The sequence below is a fragment of the Tauraco erythrolophus genome, chromosome 17, assembly GCF_009769465.1.
Source record: "Tauraco erythrolophus isolate bTauEry1 chromosome 17, bTauEry1.pri, whole genome shotgun sequence".
NCBI classification, from domain to species: domain Eukaryota; kingdom Metazoa; phylum Chordata; class Aves; order Musophagiformes; family Musophagidae; genus Tauraco; species Tauraco erythrolophus.
The window spans coordinates 9,428,179-9,454,136 of record NC_141481.1 but is presented as its reverse complement, the minus strand read 5'-3'; the positions used below and the strand labels follow the sequence as shown (position 1 = coordinate 9,454,136).

At 54.6% G+C, this 25,958-nt stretch overlaps 2 protein-coding genes across 4 annotated transcripts; one reads left to right on the top strand and one right to left on the bottom strand.

Moving 5' to 3' along the window:
- The first annotated feature begins 1,797 nt into the window (after positions 1-1,797).
- On the top strand, positions 1,798-6,297 carry TMEM184A (transmembrane protein 184A). Of its 2 annotated transcripts, XM_086622346.1 has the most exons (9): positions 1,798-2,021; positions 2,342-2,536; positions 2,673-2,839; positions 3,777-3,867; positions 3,959-4,034; positions 4,667-4,758; positions 5,156-5,325; positions 5,414-5,611; positions 6,047-6,297. In XM_086622346.1, the coding sequence occupies exons 1-9, from the start codon at positions 1,798-1,800 to the stop codon at positions 6,295-6,297; spliced, it is 1,464 nt and encodes a 487-aa protein (XP_086478472.1). The 2 variants fall into 2 exon arrangements, with proteins under 2 accessions (XP_086478472.1, XP_086478473.1); XM_086622347.1 differs by lacking the exon at positions 2,342-2,536 and having other exon boundaries at positions 1,798-2,022; positions 2,674-2,839.
- Positions 6,298-10,690: 4,393 nt separating this feature from the next.
- MAFK (MAF bZIP transcription factor K) lies at positions 10,691-24,960 on the bottom strand. 2 transcript variants are annotated; one of them, XR_015222634.1, is made up of 4 exons: positions 24,932-24,960; positions 16,783-16,862; positions 14,789-15,650; positions 10,691-14,334 (listed from the first exon to the last, which is right to left on the bottom strand). XR_015222634.1 is itself a non-coding variant. In XM_086622287.1 (3 exons), the coding sequence occupies exons 2-3, from the start codon at positions 16,816-16,818 to the stop codon at positions 15,216-15,218; spliced, it is 471 nt and encodes a 156-aa protein (XP_086478413.1). In that variant the 5' UTR covers positions 16,819-16,862; positions 24,932-24,960; the 3' UTR covers positions 10,691-15,215. The 2 variants fall into 2 exon arrangements, 1 of the variants encoding a protein (XP_086478413.1); XM_086622287.1 differs by having other exon boundaries at positions 10,691-15,650.
- Positions 24,961-25,958: the final 998 nt, after the last annotated feature.

The window sequence follows — 25,958 nt, the reverse complement described above, 5'->3', positions numbered from 1 at the left end:
GCCCCAACCTGCAGCCCCCAGAAAGAGCGAGGAGCAGTGGGAAGTGGCACACAGCTGGGCTCTCACCTCCCTCCTGGTGCCACGAGCTATCTTGGGCCTCCTGTTAATGTTTACAAGGCAGGACCGGCGTCGTTGCGGTCTGTCCAAAGACCAGATCCCTCCCTGGCTCTCCTTGGGATCCTGCTTCCTGCTGGCCGGGGCAGGCCCGCAGGACGGTCGCAGGGAGGAAAAACCCAGCTCCTCACTGCCTCCGTAACACTATCGGCCCCGCTCTCCCTCCAGCCATCTCCGGCTCCGCTTCCCCGCTCGCGGGCGCAGGTACGCTGGGGTGAGCTCCTGGGACCTTGCCAGCATGCTGCCGCCCCGGGCATCTCCTCTTACAGGCGGCTCCTGCCAGGCGGAGGGGGGGGGAATTATTTTTAGGGCTGTTGATCTGACACCAGCTGAGTTTCCTCCCCTGTGAGGTTGAGGTTCGGGGAGAGGGCAGGAGAGGAAGCCACTGGGCGATCTCTTGCTTTGGTTTATTTTCTGTGTTTAATTGGACCGAGGTCATTCCCTACCACTCTTATCTGTGGCAGATATTTTCTTGCTTCTCACCAGTTCATGCTTACGATTTTTCCCCCAGGCGATAGTTACCCAGCAGCTAAAATCTTTGTTTATTAACAATGCACTGGGAAGCATCTATATTGTTAGAGCTCTGCTCACAGGTGGTTGCTTTCTTTTTTTAAAAAAAACACTATTGTTATAATTGGGAAAAAGCAGCTTTCCATAGATTACCAGAAAGAGAGGCCAAACATGGTAGATCATGCATCTGTCAGCCTTGAGATACGAAGCTGCCCTATAAATAAGAGCATATTATTAGGTTGGTCCTTGCTGTCTGGAACCGCAGGGTACATGGTGGCCATACTCTCCAGCTACCCTCCGTGCCAGGAATGCTCGGCACCTTGGGGGGACCAGCTTTGAGGAGGACAGATCTGCTGGGGAGATGCCAGAGTGCTTCGGCATCCCCAAAGGGCAGCAGCTCTGCCTCCGGCACCACAGGCTTGCTCCCTTGGCTTAATTTGGGTGCAGGAGGGACCGCTGGCTGCCCTTCACATCTTGGGGCTTGGCACACCAAGACAGCCCCCATCCCGAAATGGCCGAGGCTGCCAAACGGCCTGGGTGATGCCAAACCTCCAGTTTCTTGGGCAACCCTGGGGTTTGCCCCCAGCGGGCCACACACAAGGAAAGGAGCCAAATTTGGGAGGATCACTACAGGGATCCCAGTGTTTTCTGGGCTCCCAAGGAGGACATCAGTGTCCTGACCTCCCCCTCCCTCCCCCCATTGGTAAGGGGGTCATTATTATCGTGGGTGAGGGATGAGTTTAATCCTTAAGTGTCTGGTTTCTGATGGAAAAGGGTCTTGAGCCACAAGTGTGAACTGACAGGGCCACAAGTGCAGGGAGATCTTTTCCTTTCAAGCAGGATGATGACCCCTGGTAAAACAAGAAAGAGCAAGGCTGGAAAGGACAAGTGGGTGTTTTGGAAGACAAGAGGATCTCATGTGCTTCCTCAGAGAAAAGAGGGTCTGCTCTTGAAGGACTTCTGCATTCTCCTGCTGGGAGAAGCAGACCCAGCCATGGTGCATAGGCTGATTTGGGTGAGGGACACCCTGAAAAGAGCTTGGGGAGGAGATAAACCTCACAGGAGGTTTGTCCATACTGTGTGGGCTGGGAAATCTGCTGGGACCTTCTCCTTCACCAGCTTACCTCAGTCCTGCCTTCCTTCACCACTCCCCTTTCCTCTCCCTCCCTGCAGATGAGTAATGCCACGCATGCCTTGCCCTCTACCACGGCGTCCAGCACCCTTGGGCCTGGCACAGCAGCCAGGCTGGCCTCAGCCACCCCATCCTCAACCCTCACCCGGCTCATGGCCACCCACAACGACTCCCAGGACAGCCAGCAGCTTTTCCTGACCACGACAGCAGCGCAGGTCATCTCTGGCATCTTTGTGTGGTCAGCGCTCATCATCACCTTCCACCAGGTATGGGCTGGGATTGAAGCAAGGGCAAAACTATTGGTTGTCCTCAAGTTCACTTCAACTCACTCAGTTCTGGATAAATATTTCCTCCGGTTGCTGCCCAGAGGGGATATCTCCGCTGTCGGGAGCCTGCTGCTGGCAGCTGGGGAGGGTGGACTTTGCCCACGCACTCCTCGGGTGGCTGCCAGAGCTGGGAGAGGCTACAGGGCATCGGCACTGCCTGGAGGCAACACCCAGTGGGGTTTCTCGTCTGGCACACTGGGGTCTGTGCCTTTGGGGCACATACCACCAGCTGCCTTGAAATGTTTCTGGGTGCTGCACGGATCTGTGCTGCTGAAGGCAGCCCTGGGGCAAGCTGGTGCCTCTTAGTGCTGGGACAGGGCTGCACTGAGGCTGACATGGAGGAGGGCACGCTGCTCGCACAGCCCTGGGGAAGAAAGCCTCTTTCCATGTGTTTTTGTGGAAGGGATTGTTCTGGGGACTGGGATGGAGCCTGTCTGACGTGTTTGTTCACCACGATGGGGCTGTGGTGGAAAGCTCTCGGGACGAGGGCTGACATGGGACAAGCCTCCTGCAGCCCTGCAGGATAGAGGTCCCTCTGGTTGCCCTCCTGAGCAGCGGTAGCCACAGCTCTGCATGCTGGGCACTTTGCAGATCTACACACACCTGAGGAATTACACCGTCCCCAAGGAGCAGCGCTACATCATCCGCATCCTCTTCATCGTGCCCGTCTATGCCTTCGACTCCTGGCTCAGCCTCCTCCTCCTCGGCAGCCACCAGTACTACGTCTACTTCGACTCGGTGCGCGACTGCTATGAAGGTGAGCAAAGCCTCTCCTTGGCAGGGAGGCTGATGGCAAAGCAGGGCTCTCATCTCGCTGACCTGTGTCTCTGGAGTGTCCTGGATCACACAAAGTGGCAAATCTCCATCTCTTTTACTTCCCACTTTCCCTTCCCCTGCATGGAGGTTTTCCCCATCCTTCTCCATTGGCAGCAGGGAGGGGATGCCCCATGGGCAGACATGAGCTGGTGCCTTTCTGCTGCCTGCCTGCAGGCTCAGAGGGACCCCAATGTCATGCTCCTGGGGAAAGAGGTTTTTTGGCTGCCTTTCAGGTAGAAATGTAGCTTCTCTAAAGCAGAAGGTAAATATACACAAGAAACTGGGAAGGTGGGATGTTTTGAGGTGCAGGGGAAGCTCATCAGGTTTGAGGTTGCTCTTCCCCCTTATTGCCCTCCTCCTGGGGAAGAGAGGGGTGTGGGCATGTGTATTAATTCAGGTTTGGAGTATATGGAAAATAAGTGATGAGGATGTCCAAGGAAACCATTCAGGACCTGCTCCATGCTGGCCACCAGCTGCTTGTGCTTCCCCTTGGCATTTTTGAGGTCTTTCCATGCACATGGTCTCTGGCCATTGCACACCTGCCTGGGCTTGTCTGGCCACACATGGAGGCTGACTCCACAGGCGCTGTCGCGACATCCGACTGCTGCTATGTGCATGCAGGGGCTGTGTGTGCACGGAGGAGCTGCTGCGCCTGCAATGAACCCTATGCACATGGCGCCGTGCGTCTGACGCCGCTTGGAAGTCAGATGGATTTGACCTGCTGCTTCACTCGCTGGGCTCCCACCCAGCAGTGTCCCAAATTCTGATGCAGAGCCAGGGTGGATAAGACACCTGAGCAGGAAGGAACGTGAAACGTAACAATCCCTGCCCTGGATCTCCATCAGCTCTGCTGATCACGTCTGCCTTTGCCTTGCCAGCTTTCGTGATTTACAGCTTCCTGAGCCTGTGCTTTGAGTACCTTGGAGGGGAGAGCACCATCATGACCGAGATCCGAGGGAAGCCCATTGCGTAAGTCCCAGCATCCCATGAGTTCCTCAGCCCACCGCCCACTTTCTCCATCCAGCAGCCCCAACAGCATCTCCTTGGCTTCTGTTTCCAGATCCAGCTGTTTTTACGGGACTTGTTGCCTTCAGGGCATGTCCTACTCCATCGGGTTCCTGCGCTTCTGCAAGCAGGTGGGTACCCAATGTGGTGCATCAGCTCCACTCCTCTCTGACGAGGGCTCTCCGGGCAGCAGGTCCCTTCCCCGCTACCCCACTGAGAAGGCTCTGCTTCACCGCTTTCCTGAGATGCTCTTTTTGATTTTTTTTTTTATCTCCGAGGGAGGCAGCTCACCCAGCTCGCCGGCACCCGGCCAGCAGCAGGCCGCCCGCCGCACTCGCTGTCCTTGCCTCTGACTCACTGCTGAGTCAGGGTCTCCTCCCACTGCAGAGCTGAGATTGCCATCTCTGTCCAGTCCCAGGTTAGCCTGGACGGCTCTCTGAACTCTCCAGGGCTGCGCTGCGGGCCAAATCCTGGCACCACTGTGGTCCCAAACCACCCGGTCCCCACCCTCGGCGTGCCTACGCTGCCTTTCAGGAGCTGCCTTCTGGCAGCCCTGCTCCCTCCCGTCTGCAGACCTTGTGCTGATTCATACCTCACCCCACAGCATTGGTCACTGCTGTGATGAACTGCTCTCTCCTCGGCATCTCTGTCCCGGGAGCAGAGAGGTTGGCTGGCGTGGAGGGGCCGGGGGTGGCAGGAGCTGCAGGGAGGGCGGTGGGATGTCCCTGCTGCCCAGGGTGCACCGTGTCTCTCCCCCGTGCAGGCCACGCTGCAGTTCTGCATTGTGAAACCCCTCATGGCGATCGTCACCATCATCCTGCAGGCGTTCGGGAAGTACCACGACGGGGACTTCAAGTGAGGATGCTGGGTCGGGCTGGGGAGGGTGAAGGGGACAGGACGGGCTCCTGCTCCATCACAAGGGTCAGGGTGCCCTGCCAGCCCGCCCTGGGGACCTTCTCCACAGGTAGTGAGGGGACAGGGAGCCCAAAGCACTGGGAAACAGAGACTCACTGCCTCCAAGTAAGAGAGGGATGAAACTCCTGTGGACCATAATAAAAGGGGTCCCATCAACGGAGGAAAAGCTGGGAGTGGCCCCCTGCTCCCCTCTTTCTCCCTGCCTTTCCTTCCTCTCCTGCTCTCCCCTGTGCCAAAGCCACGCACCTCCCCTCCCCATTTCTTCCTTCCTTGGCTCCAGTTGCACGGGCTTCACTTCCCACAGCCCAGTGCAGCGGCTCGCTCTCTCTCCCCGCAGCGTCCAAAGTGGCTACCTCTACATCACCATCATCTACAACTTCTCCGTCAGCCTGGCACTTTACGCCCTCTTCCTCTTCTACTTCGCCACCATGGACCTGCTACGCCCGTTTGAGCCGGTCCTCAAGTTCATCACCATCAAGGCAGTGATCTTCCTCTCCTTCTGGCAAGGTGGGTCCCACCACTTCTCCTCCCATAGCCCCCCACCTGACCCAGGAACGCAGGACCAGAGCTGATCCCTCTCCCTTCCCCTGCCCAGGGACACTGCTTGCAATCCTGGAGAAATGTGGGGTGATCCCTGAAGTTCAGATCATCGATGGGAAGGAGGTGGGAGCTGGAACAGTGGCTGCTGGCTACCAGAACTTCATCATCTGCATTGAGATGCTCTTTGCTTCCATTGCCCTGCGCTACGCATTCACCTGCCAGGTGTACAGAGAAAAGAAAGAAAACTCAACAGGTAACTTCCTCTCTTCTTCCTTCCTTCATCGGTGAATAAAGGAAGAGGAGACCCTGCCCTTATAGCATTACCAATGGGATGCTAAAAGCCACCAGAGGAGTTTCCTCCTCTTATGCTCCATCAGTTCCTTCTCCCTCTTCCCAAGTGATACCCACGAGCCACAGCAAGTGGACAGGAAAAGAGACCTTGGTGTGGATGGGCGGAATTAGGGGATTATGGTATTATGGCACACGTGGCTGAGAGGTTCCATCCTCTTTGAAACACAGAGCTAGGGTTGCCTCTCTTCTCCTTGATGCTTGCCTCCGCAAGCTGACATGGCCCGCGATGAGGCCCTGATCTTGTATTCCTAAGGAAAACTGTCACTTCGGTCTTGGAGTGCTTGGGCTCATTGACTGTCTGGTGTCCCATTACCCTCCCACTTTCCCTGTTTTTCAGCAAACCTTGCCCCGATGCAGAGCATCTCAAGTGGGCTGAAGGAGACCATAAGCCCTCAGGACATTGTGCAGGATGCGATCCACAACTTCTCGCCCACGTACCAGCAGTACATCCAGCAGTCGATGCAGGAGGCAGAGCACAAAGTGCCGGGCGAGAACGGGCACGTGGCCTCCAAGGCGGAGGGACCGAGCAGCAGAAAGAACAAAAACATTGAGAAGCGAGTGCTTATCCTGTCGGATGAAGAGCTGTAGGAGACATCGGAGGAACAGTGACACTGGGGAGTGTCATTAAACCCATGCAAATGGGAGCTGTCTCAAGGCTGAGACAACCTCGTCTAATCGGAGTACCACGAAGCCAGGAACTCTACCCAAAAAGCCAGTCTCTTGAAGGGAAGATGCAATAACCCAGGGAAAGGTTCAATCATAGTGCCAGCTTCTGCTGTCGCATCGCTGCTGGTGTTAGGGACTGGGCTGATACTGCTCCTGCGACTAAGCAGCCCTGCGTTGCTGCCTGGGCTTCGCTGCCCCACTGCCGGTGTCCCAATGCCAGCCCCGTGCCCGTGCCCACGCAGGGGGATGCCAGGAAGGGAGCGGTGCCAGGCTGCAGGACGGCCCAGCCGCCCTCACCCTCCCTCCTCTTACCTCCAAGCAGCACTGAAGCCTGAGAGAAATGCTTTTCTCAGCAGCACAGTTCTGCTCTAGTTTCTCCCAATTTGAGTAGAAAATTATCTCGAAGGGTCCCGTGGAGAAAACCAGCCCAGGAAGGTGACTTCACTTCACCTCAAAACCCGGTAATGGTTGAAAGATGTCATTCCTTATTTTTTATATCTTCTCACCTCTCCTCCCAGAAAAGCCTATGGAGTTGTGCAGAAGACCTTTACCAGGATGGAGGAGTAAGTCATCCTCTTCTCCCTCCAGATGGGGATGCAGCTGTCTGAGTAACTCCCCCGGGAGCAGCAGCGAGGTCCCAGTGGGGCTAACGGGAGGTCTCACAGCTGCATTTCTGAGAGCTGCGGGTGGCAGAAGAGCATGTTTATGTCTAAACCTACTTATCTCTGAACAGATCAGAAGTTAAAAGGGATTCCAGCTTCCTTATCAGAGTCTTGATTAGGGAACCAGACTGTGACTGTCGGTGGTAGGAATGCGCTTACTGGGAACTGTCTGTTCCTCCTAACCGCTCACTATTTACCGTCCCTGGGCTTTGCCCAACCTGCGGGAAGGCAGCGGGAGCCGAGCTCGGCTGGGTGACGGTGGCGGGGATGGAGACATGCCAGGGGCTGCTGCCGCTCGGGGCAGGACCGCTGGCGGGGAAGATGCTGCACAGAGGGATTTTCCCCATACCAGTGATGGAGAGCGCGCATCCTTCTGTTAAACTTCCTGGGTTTTTTTTTCCTTCCCAATTTTTAGTCTAATTTCTGTTAATCACATGATCCCTGGGAACTTACTGAGGGATAAGCCAGGCTGTTGTTTGGGAGTGGGAGCTGAGTACTGAAAGGACAAGGGCAAGTCTACTGCCTCACATTTGTAGTCGTGTGGCAAACAAACTAACGGGTAGGGCTTAGAGCCATCTTACACACAACTCCTAGCAGGTTTGGTTTTTTTTCCCTGCTCTTAAGCTGCAAAATGTAAATCACAACATGAAATTATTTTATTTATGAATTTTTTTTCTAATAAACAGCAATTTCTACCACGGAGAGAGCAAGTGTTTTCACTTAGCTCAGCAAGCAAAGCCCACGATCTGCCTGTTCCTGCTCTAATGCTGATGCTCTTAAGCTCAACATCCTCCCTGTCCCTCAATGCTGGCCCAGCAGAAATACCTGCACATGCAGCATCCTGCCCATTTTGGCATTCCCACGGGATTTGTGCTCATCTTTTTCACTCCACAAAGAGTGTGCGTGTCCCCCCCACTTTCTCTACTCACACTGCACCTCCTCCAACCCTCACCTAAGCTCCAGATGCAGCAGTTGAGAGCTGCTGGATCCACTTTAGCCAAGCTAAGCCCAGACTCCAGCAGTAACAAGACAAGATCTATTTATTATTATTGGAGAAATGTTATCGTGCTGGAAGCTCGGACTCCACACAAGCAGGCTACAGCTAAGCCAGTTTTGCAAATCCCTCTGCTCCAAAGCACCGCTGCTCGTACCTGCTCAGATGAGACTGCTGCCACTTTTCTTGCAATGAGGTCCATAAACAAGAGCCACATGCTCTGTGCATCCAGGCATCCACTCAGGGTCCTGCGCATCCTAGGAGCGGGACCCTCTGGCCCACAAAGTGCAGCCTCAATGCTCAGGGATGAGGCTGCTCGGCTTTGTAACGCAGCCAGCACCGAAGCTGGGACATCTCTCAGTTGAACATCTTGGTCGTCTTCTCCACCCACAGCTGCAGGAACAGAGGCTGCTCCGGCTCCCGGGGCGAGGACAGACTGCAAAGGTGATGATAGCGCATCTGTCGGCACGCTCACGGCCGCCGAGATAAAAAACTTGCACAAGATCACAGCAAGAAACATGGTTGTACTTCATTGCACAAATGATCGACTCCGGTGCATAATGGGCTGCATTCATTGCTCTTGCCAGCAGGTGCAATTCCCACTGCAGATAATAACATTTGCCTATTTATGTCAAGCCCCGATTACTGTATTATATGTAAAACAGGTCTTTCTTGCAAGCAAAACAAGAGGGGAGGGGGGGAATCAGCTGTGACTCATCCAAGTCAGCAGTGTGATACCAGCCCGGAGGAGCCGTGCTGGGCTGGACACCAGCTGGCTGCTGCGCTGTGCAACAGCAGGCAACGCTCCCCTCTCCAGCCGGCCTCCTGGTCGTCCTTTTTCTTGGAGAAGGGAGAGAGGCAAGAGCTCACGGCTCAGGCTGGGCGCTGTCACAGCCCTCAAACCGTTACGCTGTCAAAACGCATCCACGGAGAACAGAAATACCAGTGGAGCTGTAGGCTGAACGTGTCCCCAGCAGACACGGTCCCGTGCTCCCCTGCTAACGCGTCTCCTCCACAACAAGGACGCGGGGAAAGCTGGCAGCGAGCGAGCGGGTGACCTACACAGGAGCCCGGCTGTGCCTGGAGCCGCGCCAGCAGGCAGCTCGGGAGGAACAGGCTTTTCTCGCTGCCAGCAGCAGGCTCCGGTGGTCGGCAGATTTATTTTTCCAGTTGTCACTTGTCCTCGGGCTTTCCTCAAGGACAAGGCTGGGTTGCAGCTATCCTTTTCTCCCAGTGCTTTTGGGGCTCAGGTCAGGCAGGTTGTAAACCTGCTGGTGTTGGGGACACGTCCTCGCGGGGCACACCCTGCCATCGCACCCCCCAGCCGGGCCGACCGTGCTTCCTGTGAGCGGAGGGGAAGGAAGGTGGCCATGGGCGCCACAGCAGAGCCCGCGCTCTCACGCACCACTGCCTGCCTCGCAGCACCCAGGCAGAGATATGAGGCTGCTTTTTTTGGGTGCTAGCACCTACCAGCAAGCCCCTGGCCCCAGCTGCTGGCAGGCAGCAGATTGCCAGACCTGCATTGGAAAGCAGGATTCACCATGACTCTTCTCACCACAGCTCTAGACTTTCTCCTCCCCTAAGCAGGGTGAAGGTTGAGTTTCCTTTCACTGCTGAACCTCCATCTGGCCCATTCCCAATGCCCCTTCTCCTCCTGAACTAATGTTCCTCCATCTCTCCGACAGATACGACCAGCCCACCTCCCTCTCTGCTCCAATCCAGTGTCACCAGCTCCTGGCCGCCATCTCTCCAGGCAGGAGCCGAAGCAGATGATGGTGATGTTCTTGCTCAGTACAGTGACTGCAATCACCCCCCCAGGCTTCACCCGCGTCCCCTGCCCAGCCAAGCCTGCCCAGCCCTACCTCTGGCACCTAATGACCATCCATTACCTGCTGACACACAAAGCCTTTTCAGCCCTGCTTCTCTCCACTTTGACCATATATAATCCTACCTCTAATTCCAACTTTGGCCAACATGCCTGCCTGCCTCCAACCTGTTGCCTCAGCCCAGCACAGGCCAACCATTTTCCTCCTTCAGCTGTCCCCTACAGAAAACTGACTGCTTGGAATAGGGGATGAAAGCTAATGTGGTTCCTACAAGTTCACGGGCACAAGGTACCACCTCTTTAAAGGAGAGGGGGGCATCCCTCTCCAGCACTGTGACCTGTCTCACACTCGCAGCACAATGTCTCCAAGCCAAGAACAGCCCTGCACAGCCAGCTCACAGCACCATGACTGCGGGCAGGTGCCCGCTCAGCTCTCGCTCCCCACCTGTGCTACCATGAACACCCACTGATGATACACAAAGGTGCAGCCTGGGTTGGAAGAACAGATATACATGGTCTGAACATGGGATCTACCAGACAAGGAGCTTGGACCATAGCTATCCCTTGAGCGTGTTCCAAATACTTGAAGGAAGCACCACAGCAAGGCTGGGAGATGGACAAGCTGGCTTCACCAGGCTGGGCTGGATGCTTGCGAAAGCCCAAGCCTGTCTCCCAAAAACACACGGCACTGGCAACACCGCAGCCGACGGTCAGCTGTACACTGCAGCGGGGACGGGCAGGCAAAAAAAAAAAAAACAACCAAAAAACCGAGGAAAACACTCCACTGAAGATCAATTCAAGCTCCAAAACGCTGACCATAGACCAGGGCAAGTCTGAAACCAGAAAATGCTTTATTGGAAAGGTACAAAAAAAACAGTCACTGCAGCTAAATTTACAGCAATAAATTACGTTGTGGCTGTCAAGAGAAAGTAAAGGACACATACACAGGGCTATTCGCCTTACAAACAGGAATCCACATTGCTTGGTATATCAATAATTTATTTTATAATAAAAAAGCAGCACAAAAATAAATATTGAAATGAAATTACTGAGTAACCACAGAGGATAGAATGAGCTGGTGATAAAAACAACTTAAAACAGAAGACTTCTATCATTAAAAAAATGAAAGCAAGTATCCACCATCTACGGAAACACCCCAGCAGACTGAAATACAGACGAAGGAAAACAAATCCACGTTACAAAAGTTTTTCATTTTTGTTTTGTTTCTTTTTTTTTTTTAAATAAAAACAATCATGACAATGAAATTTAAATGATTCGAGAGAGAAAAAAAAAATGCCACCTTCTCCTCCTCCCCGGGTCTGAGCTGTCCAGTGGCCTGACCGCTCCGCACTCCCATGGCATCGCGCCCAGCCCTGCCACAGCTCGCCTCCGCACCGGCTCGCCCGCCAACACCTCGTCCCCTCCCCGGCCGTCCCCGGAGCCGCGGTGTCACCCGCATCTCTAAGCTCGCGCTCTGCGGTCTCATCCGGCAGACGGTGGAGTTGGGCAAGAGCAGAGACGCTGACTTGCTTCGAAGGGATCTGGAGCAGCCCTGGAGGGAAAGGTTCCCCACTCCCAACAGAGAGCACAGCAAAACACGTCTACAAGAACAGTGATGTCCCTCCCGGTCCCTGCCCGACACTTTCGTCTTCTCCTGCCTCCCACCCAGCCCGCAGTTCCCACGTCACACTGCGGATGGGGAGCAACCAAAGAAACGCCAGGCCCAGAGGAGAAGATCCCAGCACTCAAATCCAGAGCCCCTGCTCCTCAGTGGGGCAAGAAGGACGGGGGACACACACAAATTAAGAGGCGCAGGGAAGGGAGCCCCGGCATCCAAACTACTGCAGCAAAGAGACAAGCGAGAGGTACGGCTGCGGGGCAGCGCTGCCAGAGCCGCCCGGGCGACTCTGCGGGCACCAGCCAGCTGCCCACGCGGCGCTCGCCCTGGGCGTCAGGCTTGCAAGTGCAGGACGGAAAGAAAAAAAAAAAAAAACAAAAAACAACAAAACAAACAACAAAAAAAACTAACAGAAACAAACCGAACCCCAGAGGAATGCAATGTGACAACCCCAAGCTGGAGGGCCCTCCAGGGCGGAGGGTGGAGGAGCTGGGTCTCCAATGCAGTCAACAGCTTTCGGGTCATTCCTCCCTCCACGTTACCTTTGCAATTCTGATCCCTCTGTGGAAGTTTAGCCAGGACATTTCATTCCTCTCCAGGTCACCACCCAGGGAGCCCTGGACTGGCAATTTCTTTTAATAAAGATTTACAGTATCAAACTTGGAAAAAAAATTATTTTTTTTTCTTTTTTTTTTACGAAAAATCTGTACGATAAAATGTATATAATTATATATTTATATATATATTTCTCTCTCTTTAAATATTTCCACGTGGTCCTTATGGATATCCAATATGGATTACCTACCATGGCTATGGTATCAACAGCTTTAACAACACCCAGGCCTCTTGTTCTTTATCGAGTGACCAGAGATTTAAGTGCCTACCGGCACTAAACTAGCAATCACTTGGACAAGCCTTTGGCACCCTTCCAAGAACTGGAAAAAAAGAAATACTTGGCCACAAGGGAAGTGCCACGTAAAGATATGTTTCTCAACTCATTCCAACAGCAAGAAGACCCCACAGAACAAAGTTCGACCTCCGTCCCCCTCGATGCGACTGGTCTGATTTCCCCAGCAGGGAGGGTCAAGGGCAGCCAGAGGGTGTTCCTATCTAGCCAGGAATGTTACGGAGCTCTAGAGCTGTTTTAAAGACTGGAAGCATTTGGGCATTTTCAAGTCAACTGGCCTTTTTTGTTAAAGTTTTCATTTAAAGCCCCAACAGTGCCAAGAGTCTCCATTTTGCCTGTTTTCGGAGGCACCTGTAAGGTCTGGGAAAGTTTCCAATGTTTGCGAGCTGGAGAACATGAGAGGACCAGGAAATGACAGTAACATCTTTCTCTTCCTCAGCTTCTGCTGTGGGAGTCAATAACTGGTACTGATACACAGGACACCAATCTGCCTGTTCAGAGATAGGGAGGGAGTGGAGGAGAAATGAGGTAACACTAAGTGCCATCCAAACTCTACGTGTTGGAAAAAAAAATAAAATATCACTTGAAGGAAACTCCCTGCTCCCCTCCATAACACGTGGGTCTGGCAGGGGGAACGAGCCTTCAGGAAGCATTTCACTTACACCCTTTCTGGCTCAGTAAGGTCACGGATGTCGATGTCGAGGACTGAACGAGAACCAAGTCTGAGGTTTCTCTTTTCATTAACCTATTTCACGAAGGACCCTCCTGGGAAATCCAAAGACTCCGATGACAAGGTGAAAAAAAAAAAAGAAAAAGCAAGCTAACAACTTCTTCCAAAGACAAGTAGGGCTTCACTACATTTCTACAAACTTACTGCCATTCAAGGCAAGACAAAGCCTCAAACAACAAATTATACAGGGTGTCGGATGCCAGTTCACTGTCCCCTTTGCAAAAACAGTAGCACTTGATTATTCTCTTTCAGTCCAAAACACTCATGAATTCTCCATGATCTTTGTTTTCTATTCTGGAGCCCAAATCCTCTAAGCTCTTCTCCTCATCTTAAACTTCGGCAATCTCATTCTCTTCTCACCTGCACGACAACAGGCATCGTCCATTCCACAAGTCTCTGACCTGCCCTGCAAAACTCACAGTCCCTTTTCTTTCCTACTTCAAAAAGAAAAAAAAAAAAAAACAACAACAAAACACACAAACACCAATATAGCTATATTTTTTTTTTTATACAGTGACCTGGAAACATTCGTCTTTTCAGCGCTGCTGCGCAACAGTGGAATCTCTCCTTTCAGCTTTCCACCTCCTGCCCATTGCCAAGCCAGAAATCCCTCTCGCAAACCATTGCTCAGAGCCATATGAACGACTTCTCCATCCCGATTCTTCCGTCCCCTAAACACACCGATTTTCCATCCTGCTCTCCGTGCACCTCTCGGGACAATTCACCCATTCCCAAGAGAAAACGTCAAGTTTCAGGGTCACATTCACACAGGTTGTCTGAACACCGAGGGTTGTACACTATACTCTTTGGATCCCAACTTCAGTGCCTGACATGTTACGGAGAGCAAAAGGCTCTTCCAGTTCCTATCTGACCTTCTCCATAGCCCTTCTCTGGTCATCAAAGACTGGCGAGCCCAGCTCTCCAGCTGGGATGTTCACTGCTAACCTACCTACGCTTTTGTCAAAGAGGAGGCTCTACAACTTCTCTCCTCCCGTCTGAACGCTATTGCCCTCTAGTTACACTTCAGTGCTTTAAAAACGTCTTTCCGAAATACTCTGCACAAACCCCTCCTCATAGTGCTGATCCCAGCAGAACTGTCCTACCTTCTGGCAGCCAGTTCTGCCTCCACCTGGTAATACTTGCAGCATTTTTCCTCCTCGTCTCCCCTTCTCCTCCCCATCACACAGCTCTTCACAGCATTTACTGTGTCTCCTTCCCTTCAGCTTCAGGGAATCCAGGAAAAAAAAAAAAAAAAAAAAGCCGCTACTTCAAGACTGCGGATCATTTGGAAGAAATAAACTGCATAAATATACCCAATTCACAGGCACACCTTAGGGAAGGAGCTATCAGGAAACTTGGGCTTGGAATACAGAAGGCTGTAATGTAGTTTTTTTATAGGCCACACAGGTAACTGGGCATATTAAAATATGTAAAATATATATTTTCCCATATTTTAACAGCATGGATTGAAAACAAAAGGTTATTCCTAATGGGTGTGGTCAGACCCAAGCATTAGTCTCCATCGTCCTCCCGCTCCCACCCACTCATAGCAGGACAAAATCTAATTCAAAAAGCCTATATCCCCACCCTCGTAATATCAGATGGAAGCGGGAAAGGTAGGGGAGACCCTTCTTACAGGGAGTAGGATGCCACTAAAGGAAACTCTTTTTCCCATACATTCATCTCACATGATGATTTCTACGGTCCATCTGTTTCCTGGCTCTTGAGCATCATTCACGAAGACTCCGGAGGCTCCTCAGGTATCTTCTCCCAGCCAGAAAGATGCCCACAGCTGAGAGGAATGATTTGGGGAGGCAGGGGGAAGAAGGAAGCAGATCTTGCAATTTGTACTGCATACAGAGCTTGAATCCCGGACACGAGAGGTTGATGGAGCCACCGAGTCCAGACAGAAGCAGCCAGTTAAGTTCCCTTTGTAGGTTTGGGGTTATTTTTTTCTTTTCTTTTCTTTTTTTTCTATGCTTTGCACTTTTGGAAAAGAATTGTTAAAATGCCAATTCTTGACGTGACCAAGGACTCCGGAACGATGCATAAGAGCCTTTTCCCCTCCCCTCTGAAAGGCTGCTAGTTCCCCGCACCGAGGGCACTAGGACGCTGCTGAAAACGGCACAGAACTGGATGAGATTTCGGCTGATTTCACGATGGTGATGACACTGGTGGTGGCAACTTTGGTCGGGGTAATAGGCCCTCGCGCCACAGTACGAGCAAAGGTCTGGAGTGCTTCGTACTTGGAGCGCAAGGCGTCCAGCTCTAGCTTCATGCTGCTGTTTTCTCTGGCCAGCTTCTCCACCTCTTGCTGCAGCTCAACCCGCTGCCTCTCCAGCTCCTCTTTCTGAGTCACGCGCTTGATGCGGCAGCTGGCAGCGTAGCCCCGGTTCTTCAGCGTGCGCCTCCGCTGCTTCAGACGGATGACCTCCTCTTTGGTGAGACCCCTCAGGTGCTGGTTCAGCTCCCGTACGGACATTGACACGAGTTCATCATCACTCAGCACTGGGGCATTCTCTCCTGACTCCTCCTTTACCTGCAAATACCAACAGCACAGGGGTAGCAGCAACCCTACGTGAATGGATGTTCTGGACGGCAAAAAGGGACAGGCCACCTCTCAACAACATGACATCCCTACCTGGAAAACACCCTTGAAGCACTGTAGGGAGCACGTGCTCCACTAAAACATCTGGGTAAAACATGGCACATTTGACCACTGCTGTCATCTGAGTTTGGGTCACCCTCTTAAGTCAGAGCAAGCAGTGAGCCTTACACACCCAGTGTGAATGGAACAGTTTGATTTTTAAGGATAAATGTAAAGCAGACTGATCTTTGTCAGGGCCCGGAATTCATACTGAATGCTAAAGACGACATATTTTCCCAGCGTTATGTTGGGACACCAGTGCAGCATCTCAAAAGCAGATTAGCCACTTGTATGCAAGGTTTAATTCAGCATGTTGTGGCTCTTTGTTGAGGACTGCTCATCCAAGCAGTGAATAAAACCAACGCTGCTTGGCTTCAAGGACCACAGCTTGATTTGGTTTTCCTGGTGCACAGGCCAGACCTTGAAGTTACATGAGAAAGACACCAATGCCTTGTGTCTTTTTCTCAAGCAGGTTTGCTGGCACAATTATTTTCAGAATCTTTAAGACATCGTCCTTTTGTCTCTTCAGAGACCGCAGGACATCTGGAATGAAGAGCTCAGACACTGGAAGAAAACTCTGACAATGCACGCACAACCCACATGTAGATTGCCACCAAGCCGGTATGTCTGAGGCATCTACTGTCTCATGGATCTGAGACACACCAGCTGGACACGTTCTTTCCCCAGCACCTCCCCGTCCTGAGAGTAGAAGTACTTCATTGACAGGCCCGGGAGCACTGGTTTCATGGTGCTGCCACTATCTGCTATAGTCAAAAGTCTCTGGACAGCAACTGGGATACTCTAGCCTTCACACCACCTTGGAGTCTTTAGACCTCTTTCTGGGTATTACCGGTGTTCCTCTACCCTAACCTTTCCTGTAGGTAGTGGAAAATTTTATTGGCACCCATTTTTAAGGGTCTCAGAACGAAGAAGAACAGCCATGTACGACCACCATCGCACAGAGCACAGTTCTGCGACAGCCTCCCCTGCCACCCAGCATCGCCCACTCAGCCTTCTTCCCTACCTTTAATGCCTTGTTCGGTTTGGGATTAGTCGTCATAACCTGAGCACAGTCTTCCGGACAAAACTGCTCAGAAATTGCAACTGGAAAAACAAAAGAACATTTTCAGGTTACAGTAATCTCAGAGAGGAAGGTAGGAAGCAGATACCCAACACATGGTCCAAACTCCCAACTCAACCACCATTAAAAGAAATAACCACACAGTTGTTTAAAACATTGGGATGGATTCAGAGACCAGTTTACCCCATTCAGACACAAGAAAGAGAAACGAGTGTTGACAAGCACATTGCTTTTTAACGCTGAAGATCTCGTATTTTGCTGCTAACTTCACTAAGGTTAAGCCAGGAAGACAGGGCAGGGAGGGGAGGAAAGGACACCAGCTCATGTCTGTAAACAACAGTTACGCTAACCGCCGTACACCGCCTTGCAAGATGCCACCCCTTCTCATGGGGAGCGCCGAGCGCGGCCTCCTGGCCCAGTCACTTGCTCACCTCCCTCCGGAGGAATCCCAGACACTCAGAATGGCCTATTAGGGACTGAATTAAGAGTTACCTCCGCTCATAAAAGGCACTGAAAAGCCACAGACAACAACTCCCTCCATTCTTATTTTGATTATTATTAACCTGGCTCGAAATTGAATCAGCAACCCAGAAAGAAGCTGCCTGGTTTGTAACCTGCTTTCGGTGCCGTCCCCACCCAAAGGAGACGCTACCAGAAAACCCAAACAACAGAAACAAAAGCCACCCCCCACCACAAAAACAAAGCAAGGCAGGAGTTCGCCTCTCCCAACGCACTGAGACTGTTGCGTCCCCATCGTCTTGGCCTCAGGCTGCGAGAGCTGACCTGCCCGATATTTCTAGCGACGTGGAGGCACGTCCACCAACGGAGAGACCGCTCCCCGCCGAGACGCTGCCCTTCACTCTCACCTTAGCCAGCAACGACACCTCTTCGATCAGCGCCCTGCGGAAAACCCACCCGCCCGCACCTCCACCCAAAACCTTCACCCCGCGGTGACGGCAGCGCGGCGGTCTGTCGGGTACCTACCGCGAGAGAGGCGACCGCAGCCGTGCCACCATCACAGCCTCTGCCTATCACTCCCCCAACGGGGAGGGTGCGAGGTGCCGATCCCCCCCGCCCCGACGTACAGCGGCTTCGAGGGATTGCACACCCGGCGGCACCACAGCCTGTCTGGCGGGAGTCCTCTCCCTCTCTGTCCTCCTCCCCCTCCCCGACTCCAGCCCAGCCCAAACCCTCCTCATTTCCACGTCTGCATCGTGTCACACATCCTAATCATTCATGAAAAATCCAGCCAAAGCATCCCAAGCATGATTCCCTTCTGATAGTTGCCATGGTGACCTTGGGAAAGTAGCCAACCCGGAGACAGTCGCCATGGAAACAGAGAAGCCCAAAAGCAATAATGACTTCAGGTCATGTCTGTGCAAAGACATCACGAGGTCGTCGGAGAGTAAACAAACTCATTCATATCTGCAAACAGGGGGCGGCGGGACCGGGGGGCACAAAGGTGGGGTGCGGGGACCAGCGGGAGCCGCGTGGGTGAAGGTGCTGGCTCAGCCCGTGCTGCTGTCACTTGGATTCTATCAGTCGAGACACCTCATCGTCACACGACTTACGTAAAAATCAAGATGAAGAGCACAGGGAAGGAAAAAAAAAAAAATATCCCGCAAGTGCAAAGCCGTGAGATATTATCCTAGATATCAGGGAGTGTATTTAGGCAACTCCTCTATTTTTAAGCCCGAGACAGCACAGCTTTCCACGTCTGGAGGAGGGACAAGGACAGTCGCACAGCGCACGAGCCAAGATGCTCCGTGATGAATGGACCACTTACAGCAACTGGTGTGTGCTGCGTTTTCTAGAGCATCGCTGAGTCCTTCCCTCCTCTCCTCTGGCACCGAACCCCACCCCAGCCACCACCGGAGCCGTCAGATCAGGAGAACAAGTCCCAGTCCCCAGCAGTCACCTCCGAGGGACGGGGACACACCTGACCTCGGGCCACTGCCACAAATGCGTGTTCTGCACAAGGGCTGATGGCGAGGATCTCCAGCGAGGACCTCCTGCGAGCACAGCCGCTTCTTCAGACCCCAGCACCGCCTTTTCAGCCATCCATCGCTTCCCCTCTGCGTCAGGGCGTTCGCCACCCACCCCTACCTCCAAGGCCGGAGGCGCAGACGTAGGCGCTGGCGCACGGAGGAGGAAGGAAAATAAAGCTTCTCGTCTTGGCCAAACGGTCCCGGCGAGTTCAGGAGAGCAGAGGTGCTGCCAGGGCGTAAAGGAAACGGCCAGCAGCCCCCTCCCTGCAGAGGCAGAGCGCGGCGGCCGCGCAGGCAGTTGGTGCCATAGTTATGCAGTGAGTCACCAGCTGTTTACAGAGTTTGAGAGCTCACATTCCCACAGCATCAGAAAACTCTTCCTTCCCTCGGCATCCCCCCCTCCACCTCCCTCACCGCCCCCCCGTCCCTACAAGGAGAGGGGCATGCTGCTGGCGGCACTCTGCGCCGCTACAACCGGAAAAGGAAAGGCAAAAAGGAGGGGGAAGCCGACGACAGACCCGTCACACCCACCGGTTACACAAAAAGCCTTTTGATCCTCACCCAGCGCGTCTTCAAAGCGCTTTCTGCGCCAGCCGGTGGAAAAACTGAACAGGGCCGCTTGGCCACGCGGAGATGGAAAGAAATGTAAAATATGGTGGAAAAGAAGAGGCGAGGGGTGAGGTTGCCTCTGGTGGGGGTCAGCGTGTGGGCTCACCCGTCACCCCAAGAGATGCTCTGGCTCCATGTGACGAAACCTCTTCTGGTCACCTGTTGCTCCATGTCGCCAAAGCGACATCTCCTTACCCTGCACATTCCTCAGCGGACAGCACAGACGCCTTCACGCTCGGTATGGGGTCTTGTGCTGCACGCCTGTCTCCCCTGCACACCAAAGCGCCCTGGATGGGCCAGCATCCCTCCGGGATGGGCTGGGAACCATCCTATTGCACCAGGGCCGTGTGTCAGAGCCACTGCCGGCACTCAGATGAGCAAGGAGGTTCAGGGCACCATCAGGAATCACAACGCTGGACCCTCTTCAAAGAAGGGTGGGAGATGGGGGTCTGCCCTGACCCTAAGGGCAGGATTTGGTCATCCAGGTAGAAACACTCCAACAAGCTCGAGTCTTGCACGAGTGCCAGGGTGAGTCTTATCTTTGCACTATGTGAACGCACAGGTGTGGGTGTATCAGTGAAACCAATACATCACCGCGCGCAACCCTCCCCAACAGCCCTCTGGGGCCTCGGGCTCCATGTCCATCTCTTCACCTACAAAAATCCTTCCCATCAGGACCGTTTGGGACTATCCAGCTACCAACAACAAGCAACTAAAATCAGTGCATCTCCTGCAGTCAGAAGGCAAAACCCCACGACAAAATCGTAAACCACCCCGCAAACATGTCACATCCAGCAGCATTCCCTAAACATGCCACACAGGGGTCTTCTGGGACCCTGCCTGCGATTTGATTATTAGAACCCTTTTAGTCTTTACCCTATTCCTGCCCTTCTTTTCTTAATTGCGTTTGCTGCATCACGTCTAAAATTAGGAGCTCAGCTTTTTGGAACAAGGACCGCATTACATCGCTGTTCTGTAAGCTGTAGGACACACTTTGAACACTACATAAATAAAGTGGTGAGTAGTAATACACCAACTGTAAGGGGCAAAGGCTTTTCCACACTTGTATTTAAAGCGAGTGTTTTGACTGCGGGTTACATAAAGAGCCTTTGTAATTCTGCAATAAAGTTACCCATTGACAGCCTTGCAAACGACCTCTTCCTCTCTCAGACGACTCCTATGCCTCTTGCAGCATCCTCCCAAAAAACCTGGAGGTCTCCAGCTGACATCCCAAGCCTGATGGTCTCAGCTTGGACCATCTAGAGATCCCCAGTTCCTTTGCTTTGAAAGGGGAAGACGGCAGAAAGCCTGACTCGGGCAGAGGTAGGACAGAGCTTCCCACACAAGGCTTGCAATTAAGGAAGAAAACATGCCAGAATGAGATTTCAGACTTTCCACGCTACAGGGCTTTCAAAGCACGTTACGCATTAAGGAATTACTATAAAGTCCCTGCCGACACCCGACAACTGCGGATGAACTCGAATTTTAAAACTCTTTCTAAATTGAAAGACAACCCTGGCCAGAACATGAGTGCCTGGCAGACAGCCCTGCTGGTGTTTAGCTTCCATCCTCAGACACGTACAGCAAACTGAAAACACGCAACCCTCACCTTCAGCCAGGCCAACGATGACTTCCAGAGGGCAGAAAAATAGCGCAAGGTTCAAGCAGCGACGGGGATGTCTGCCATCGCGTCTCAATTCAGCACCGACAGTTAGGCGGGGAATACTCTACTCGTTCCCAAACGCGGTGATTTAATTCCCAGACAGCCGTTTTAGTAAAGTTACCCAAATTCCTCCTTTATCCGCAAGTTATTCCCAGCTCCAGAGCGCTAGCCAAATGGATGTGCCTACCAAGGATAACATCAGAGCTGACAGGTGAACTACAGATGCTTAAATCTTCGTCGCTGTGCCTCTGCTGCTCGGAGGCACGACACGGATTTCCAGCATGTTGCAGCATGGTAGGCAGAGCACCATCCCTCTCCCCATCACTCAAAAAGCCATTCTCCTGCTCTGACAACCCTCACACATCCTGTAAGGCAGACTGACGCTTGTCACTCATGTGTGATGAGAGCAGGGAGGGACGGGCTGATGGCGTGAATCAGAGAGTAGAAGCATATGCGAGGCAATATATTTGACATGAAGAGAGAGAAGACACAAGGAGGGGGTGAGTCACTGTTTACTGTTCTAGAGGAGCTCCACACAGCCCTCACCCAGCTGGCCAGCTTTCCATTTCCCTTATGGATCGGAACCAGCATCCAGCAGCAAAGAGGAGACTCAGGAACCTTCAGAGCACATTTGAGAGCAGCCAGGACACGGCTCTCTGAGGCACTCTCTGGGGAAGCCTGGACAAGGATCAGACGGTCTTCAGTGGTTTGGTAAACAACCTAAGTCAGATGCTGCAGAGAGCCTGTGGTCAGGAGCAGAGGATACGGAGTACCAGGAGGGTACACTTGTGTGTCACCTCAGAAATTTCATGGAGGAGGTGGCTGAAGGGGAAAGGTACGCAGCAGACAGCCCTGGCGCTGACAAGCATATAGCACTCTTTCCATCACGCGCTTATAAAACGCGGTGACAGAGCTACACCAGAATTACGCCTCAGCATCACTAGCCCAGAGATGTACGTTGTCCAGACGGCCAAGCTGAGCCACCGAGCAACAAATAACTTGTTCGGATGCACAAAGAGATCCCAGGGCAGAGCTGGGATTCCTAACTCGACTGCTCCTGACCCCACGTGCCAGTCACCGAGTCAGATATCTTCACCGACTGCTAATAACAGCACATAACGGCATCGCTATTCAGGGTCCTGCAATATCACGAAGCAGTGGAATTCGCTACGCAACCTGTCCCTCCACTCAGGAGCTTGGCAGCAGGCTGATCGCTCTCATTCCTGTCTTTTCCCCGCCTCGGTTCTCATGCTGATGGTCACAGAGCGCTGCATTGCTTTGTGCTTGGAAGACTCTCTGCCCGAGTTTGAAGATAGCCTGAAACAATAGCTGAGCCAGAAGTGGAAACTGCCTGTTCATCTCTACAGGGTGCTGAGCCTGAAACTTCCCAATAATTGAAAGTGCTAGCGCTGCTCAAGTATTTCACAGCTGGATGTTTACAAAAATGATCAGCGAGCGAGCTTATCCCACAAACCCCGACCGCCGCGGGGGCCAGCGCTCCCAGCTGTCCTTTCTTCGCTTCCCAAACATCTCACGCAGCTAGAGATTTTCAATACCAAGTTCTGCAGCGCATTCCACACCATTAATCATCATCCAACGTCGATGGAAATAAGAGCATATCAAGCTGATCTGTATTTTTCCCTTTCAGGAGGCACACAGCGGTACTGAACTCCTTTGCCGCAACAGATTGCCGAGACGGGTGACGGCGCAGAAATGAGATAAAACATGACAAAGCACACTGTCCTTGATAGGCAAGCAAAGAAGAAAAAGCTAACAAATTCCTGCCTCTGGTTCAGAAACACTTGCGAAGAAGGGTAGGAGCCTGACGTAATATAGCCAGGAACATCTAGCACCGCTCAGGTGCAAAGCCCTGACAAGCTCGGCACCCGCAGAAGCGGGCAGGGTGTCCTGACGGCGAAGAGTCACCGCACGCCCCAGTCTTGCGGTAATCGCCCCGTTGCTGTCGGACCATCGACCGGCACCTCGGCCGGGTATGAGCAGAGTTAAGTCCAGTGCCGCGCAGCCCTGTGTGCTGCCATTGGGCAACTGCGGCGTCCATCACCTCTAGGAAGTGACTGCACGAGGAAGGCTTCTCCGCAGGCAGCACCGCGTACACACGGAAGGAGAGGGGGGAAAAACGAAGGAACCCGCGCCCGTTTCGTCAGCGAGAAAAAAAAAAAATCAAAAGGTAAATTCATTTGCTGCTAAACCCCCAGAGCTCCACGGCGCAACGTGCCGGGCAGGGGCACAGGGCTGCGCTTCTCGACGGACAGGGCTTGCAAAGACCGAAAGTGCAAGAAAAGGCGTGCAGCTTGCCGGGGAATGCTTTCCTCTTACCGGCTCCCCCCGCCTCCGCGGTCCCAGCTCATCTTTAGGACTACGCCGGTGAAGGAGGGGGCAGCCAGGTGAAAGCAAAAATGGAGGCCTTTCCCTTTTCTGTAACAACTTTGCCCAAAGGGGGCTCGTTCCTAATTTGAGACCTCATGGCCTGCTTTCGGCAGGATCTGTAAAATAAATTCTCCACGGAGCAGCCCGCGAGGGAGGGGAGCGGGCTCTGAGCCTGAGGAAGAGGAAGGTCTTTCTCTAACAGACCCTGACACACTGGGAGAGTTCGGAGATCTCAGTTCCCCTCGCTCGTGCCCTGGATGTTTCCCTAGCTTATGCCACCACCTTCACGGGGAGCTCAGATGAGGTTCCCCCGCCCATCCCATTTCTGACTAAATCCCCCGAACCATCCCGCGCCCACCAGACAGTCACGGAGCATTACCCACCACCAGAATATCACCGTCCCCTTTCCTCCCGCCGGCATGTCACCCCATTTTCCGGGCTTCCCCTACACACACACCCCCCTCCCCACCAGCTCCGGGACCAGCCCGAACACACCACGTGCCTCTCCCTCTCTCAACCGAAAAAGCAGCCGTGCTCGGGGCAGATAACGCCCCCCGCTCCCCACCGCAGCCCTGAACCGCCCCAGCCCATCCGACGGGGAGCTCGGAGCCCGGCCAGCGCTTCCCACCGGCGGCTGCTCCCGCCTGATAACGCGGGGCGGAGAGCGGCTCACCGAGGCCGTCAGCACGCCGGGCCCCCGCCGCACGCCGCCGCCACGCCGCCCGGCACCGGCTGCGCCCCGGCTCCCTCCGTACTACAAAAGCGGTTATTTTTAGACGGCGGAGCGCGTGGCGTCACAACAGGTTTCCTCACATGTATTTTAAGAGCCATTCAAAGGCAGAGGCAGGCTGCGCGCTCAGCCGCGGGGGGGAAAATAAAAATAATAACAAAGAGGCGAAAGCATCACCCGGGCGCAAACCCGCTGCCTCCTCCCGAGGGGACCCCGAGCCCCGCGCCCCCAGGGGTGCGGGGGCAGTCGCCGGCCCCGTCCCGCTGGCCCCGCGCTGGGTTCGAGGCGGCGGGGAAGGTGCGACCGCGGGTCCCGCCGAGCCCCCGCCCCACCGCGGCTCCCCGGGCGTTTCAGGGCAGCCGAGCCGAAGGGCCGCCCGGCAGGCGCGGGCACCGCTCCCCCGGCCGCCCCCCCAAGGCGAGGCGGCCTCCGCCCCGCCGGGGCCCACGTGCGCGCCGCCCGGCCCGGCCCGGCCCGGTGTGAGGGGCGGCGGCACCACGTGCCCGGCGCGGTGGTGACTCAGCACTTTTTACCTCCGCCGCCCCGCCCGCCCGCGCCCAACCGGACCGAGCCGAACCGCACCGAGCCGCCCCCTCCCGAAGCGGCGGCAGCGCGCGGCCGACCCCCACCCCCCCTCCCGCCCCCCCTAGCTCCAACACACACACACACAACACACCCCCCGCCCCGCCGCGCCGCGCCCGGGCGGCTCCTCACCTGCGTGCCGGCGGGAGCGCGCGCGCGCGCCCGGGGCGGGGGCGGCGGCGACGGGGGGCGGCGGTGGGGGGCGGCGAGGGCGGCGGCGGGGGCACTGCGCGGCTCCCTCCCTCCCTGCCAGCGAGTCCCGCGGACAACAACAAGCGCGGGGCGGCCCCCTCCCCCCCGCCGCGCCGCCGACCAACCAGCGCCCCCGCCGCTTCCGGCATGGCGCGTCACGCCGCGCGTCACCCCCCCCGGCTCCGCCCCGACAACGACGCGTCACCCCCCCACCCCCCCGGCCACGCCCGCGCGGTTCATTCATGGGGAAGGGCGCGAGGAGAGGGGCGGGGCGGCGCCGCCGTCGTCACCGTCGCGTAGCCGCCCCCCCGCCCCCTCCCCGCGGCGTGCAGCGCCGAGGACCGCGGCCCGGCTCCCCCCTCCTGCCGCCGGGCTCTCCGCGGCTCCGTGCGGACCCTTCTCCGAGAGCTCCCGCCTGCCCGGAGCCGCCCCAAGGGAGGGAGGCGCAGCGCGGCCGTGGGGTTTCGCACCCCGCGGGTGGGTGGGTTTGCAGTGGGTCGGGGCAGGCGGCGGTGGGCGAACGTGGCCTGGACACCGCGAGGCTCTCGGGCGTGATCGGAGGCTATTTCGGTCCCCGGGCTCCGTGAGGCCGCCGCTGGCAGGGCTTGCCCTCCTCCACCGGACACCGGGTACCGGACACTGGGTCCCAGAGCCCCCCCAGCGCTGCTGCAGGGCCAAATCCTGCCCCAGGGCCAGATCCTGCGCCCAATCCTTGCTCTGTGTGCAATTGCAAGAGAGCTGCTGACACAGCACCCTGATCCCAGTGGCGTGAGCAGCGTTTCGGACCCTGAGAGCATCTAAGGATTATGAAAACGCATCCAAAAATGTAATAACACGGGTGGTTGCCCAAATCCAACCACTTTCATCGAAATCAGGCTCCCGTTGAGTTTTTTGTGTTTATAACTATATTAGAAAGTCTGTGTTGGCCCCATGCAGTTTGTGCTTTCCAGCCTCGGGGGTCAATGTC

Bases quoted from the DNA above. Each gene is read 5' to 3' on its own strand.
- TMEM184A (XM_086622346.1), top strand. From the start codon at position 1,798: ATGAGTAATGCCACGCATGCCTTGCCCTCTACCACGGCGTCCAGCACC. The intron at 4,759-5,155 runs GTGAGGATGCTG...CTCTCCCCGCAG, and splicing joins TACCACGACGGGGACTTCAA to CGTCCAAAGTGGCTACCTCT. The intron at 5,326-5,413 runs GTGGGTCCCACC...TCCCCTGCCCAG, and splicing joins CTTCCTCTCCTTCTGGCAAG to GGACACTGCTTGCAATCCTG.
- MAFK (XM_086622287.1), bottom strand. From the start codon at position 16,818: ATGACGACTAATCCCAAACCGAACAAGGCATTAAAG. The intron at 15,651-16,782 runs GTAGGGAAGAAG...TGGTATTTGCAG, and splicing joins AACCGAACAAGGCATTAAAG to GTAAAGGAGGAGTCAGGAGA.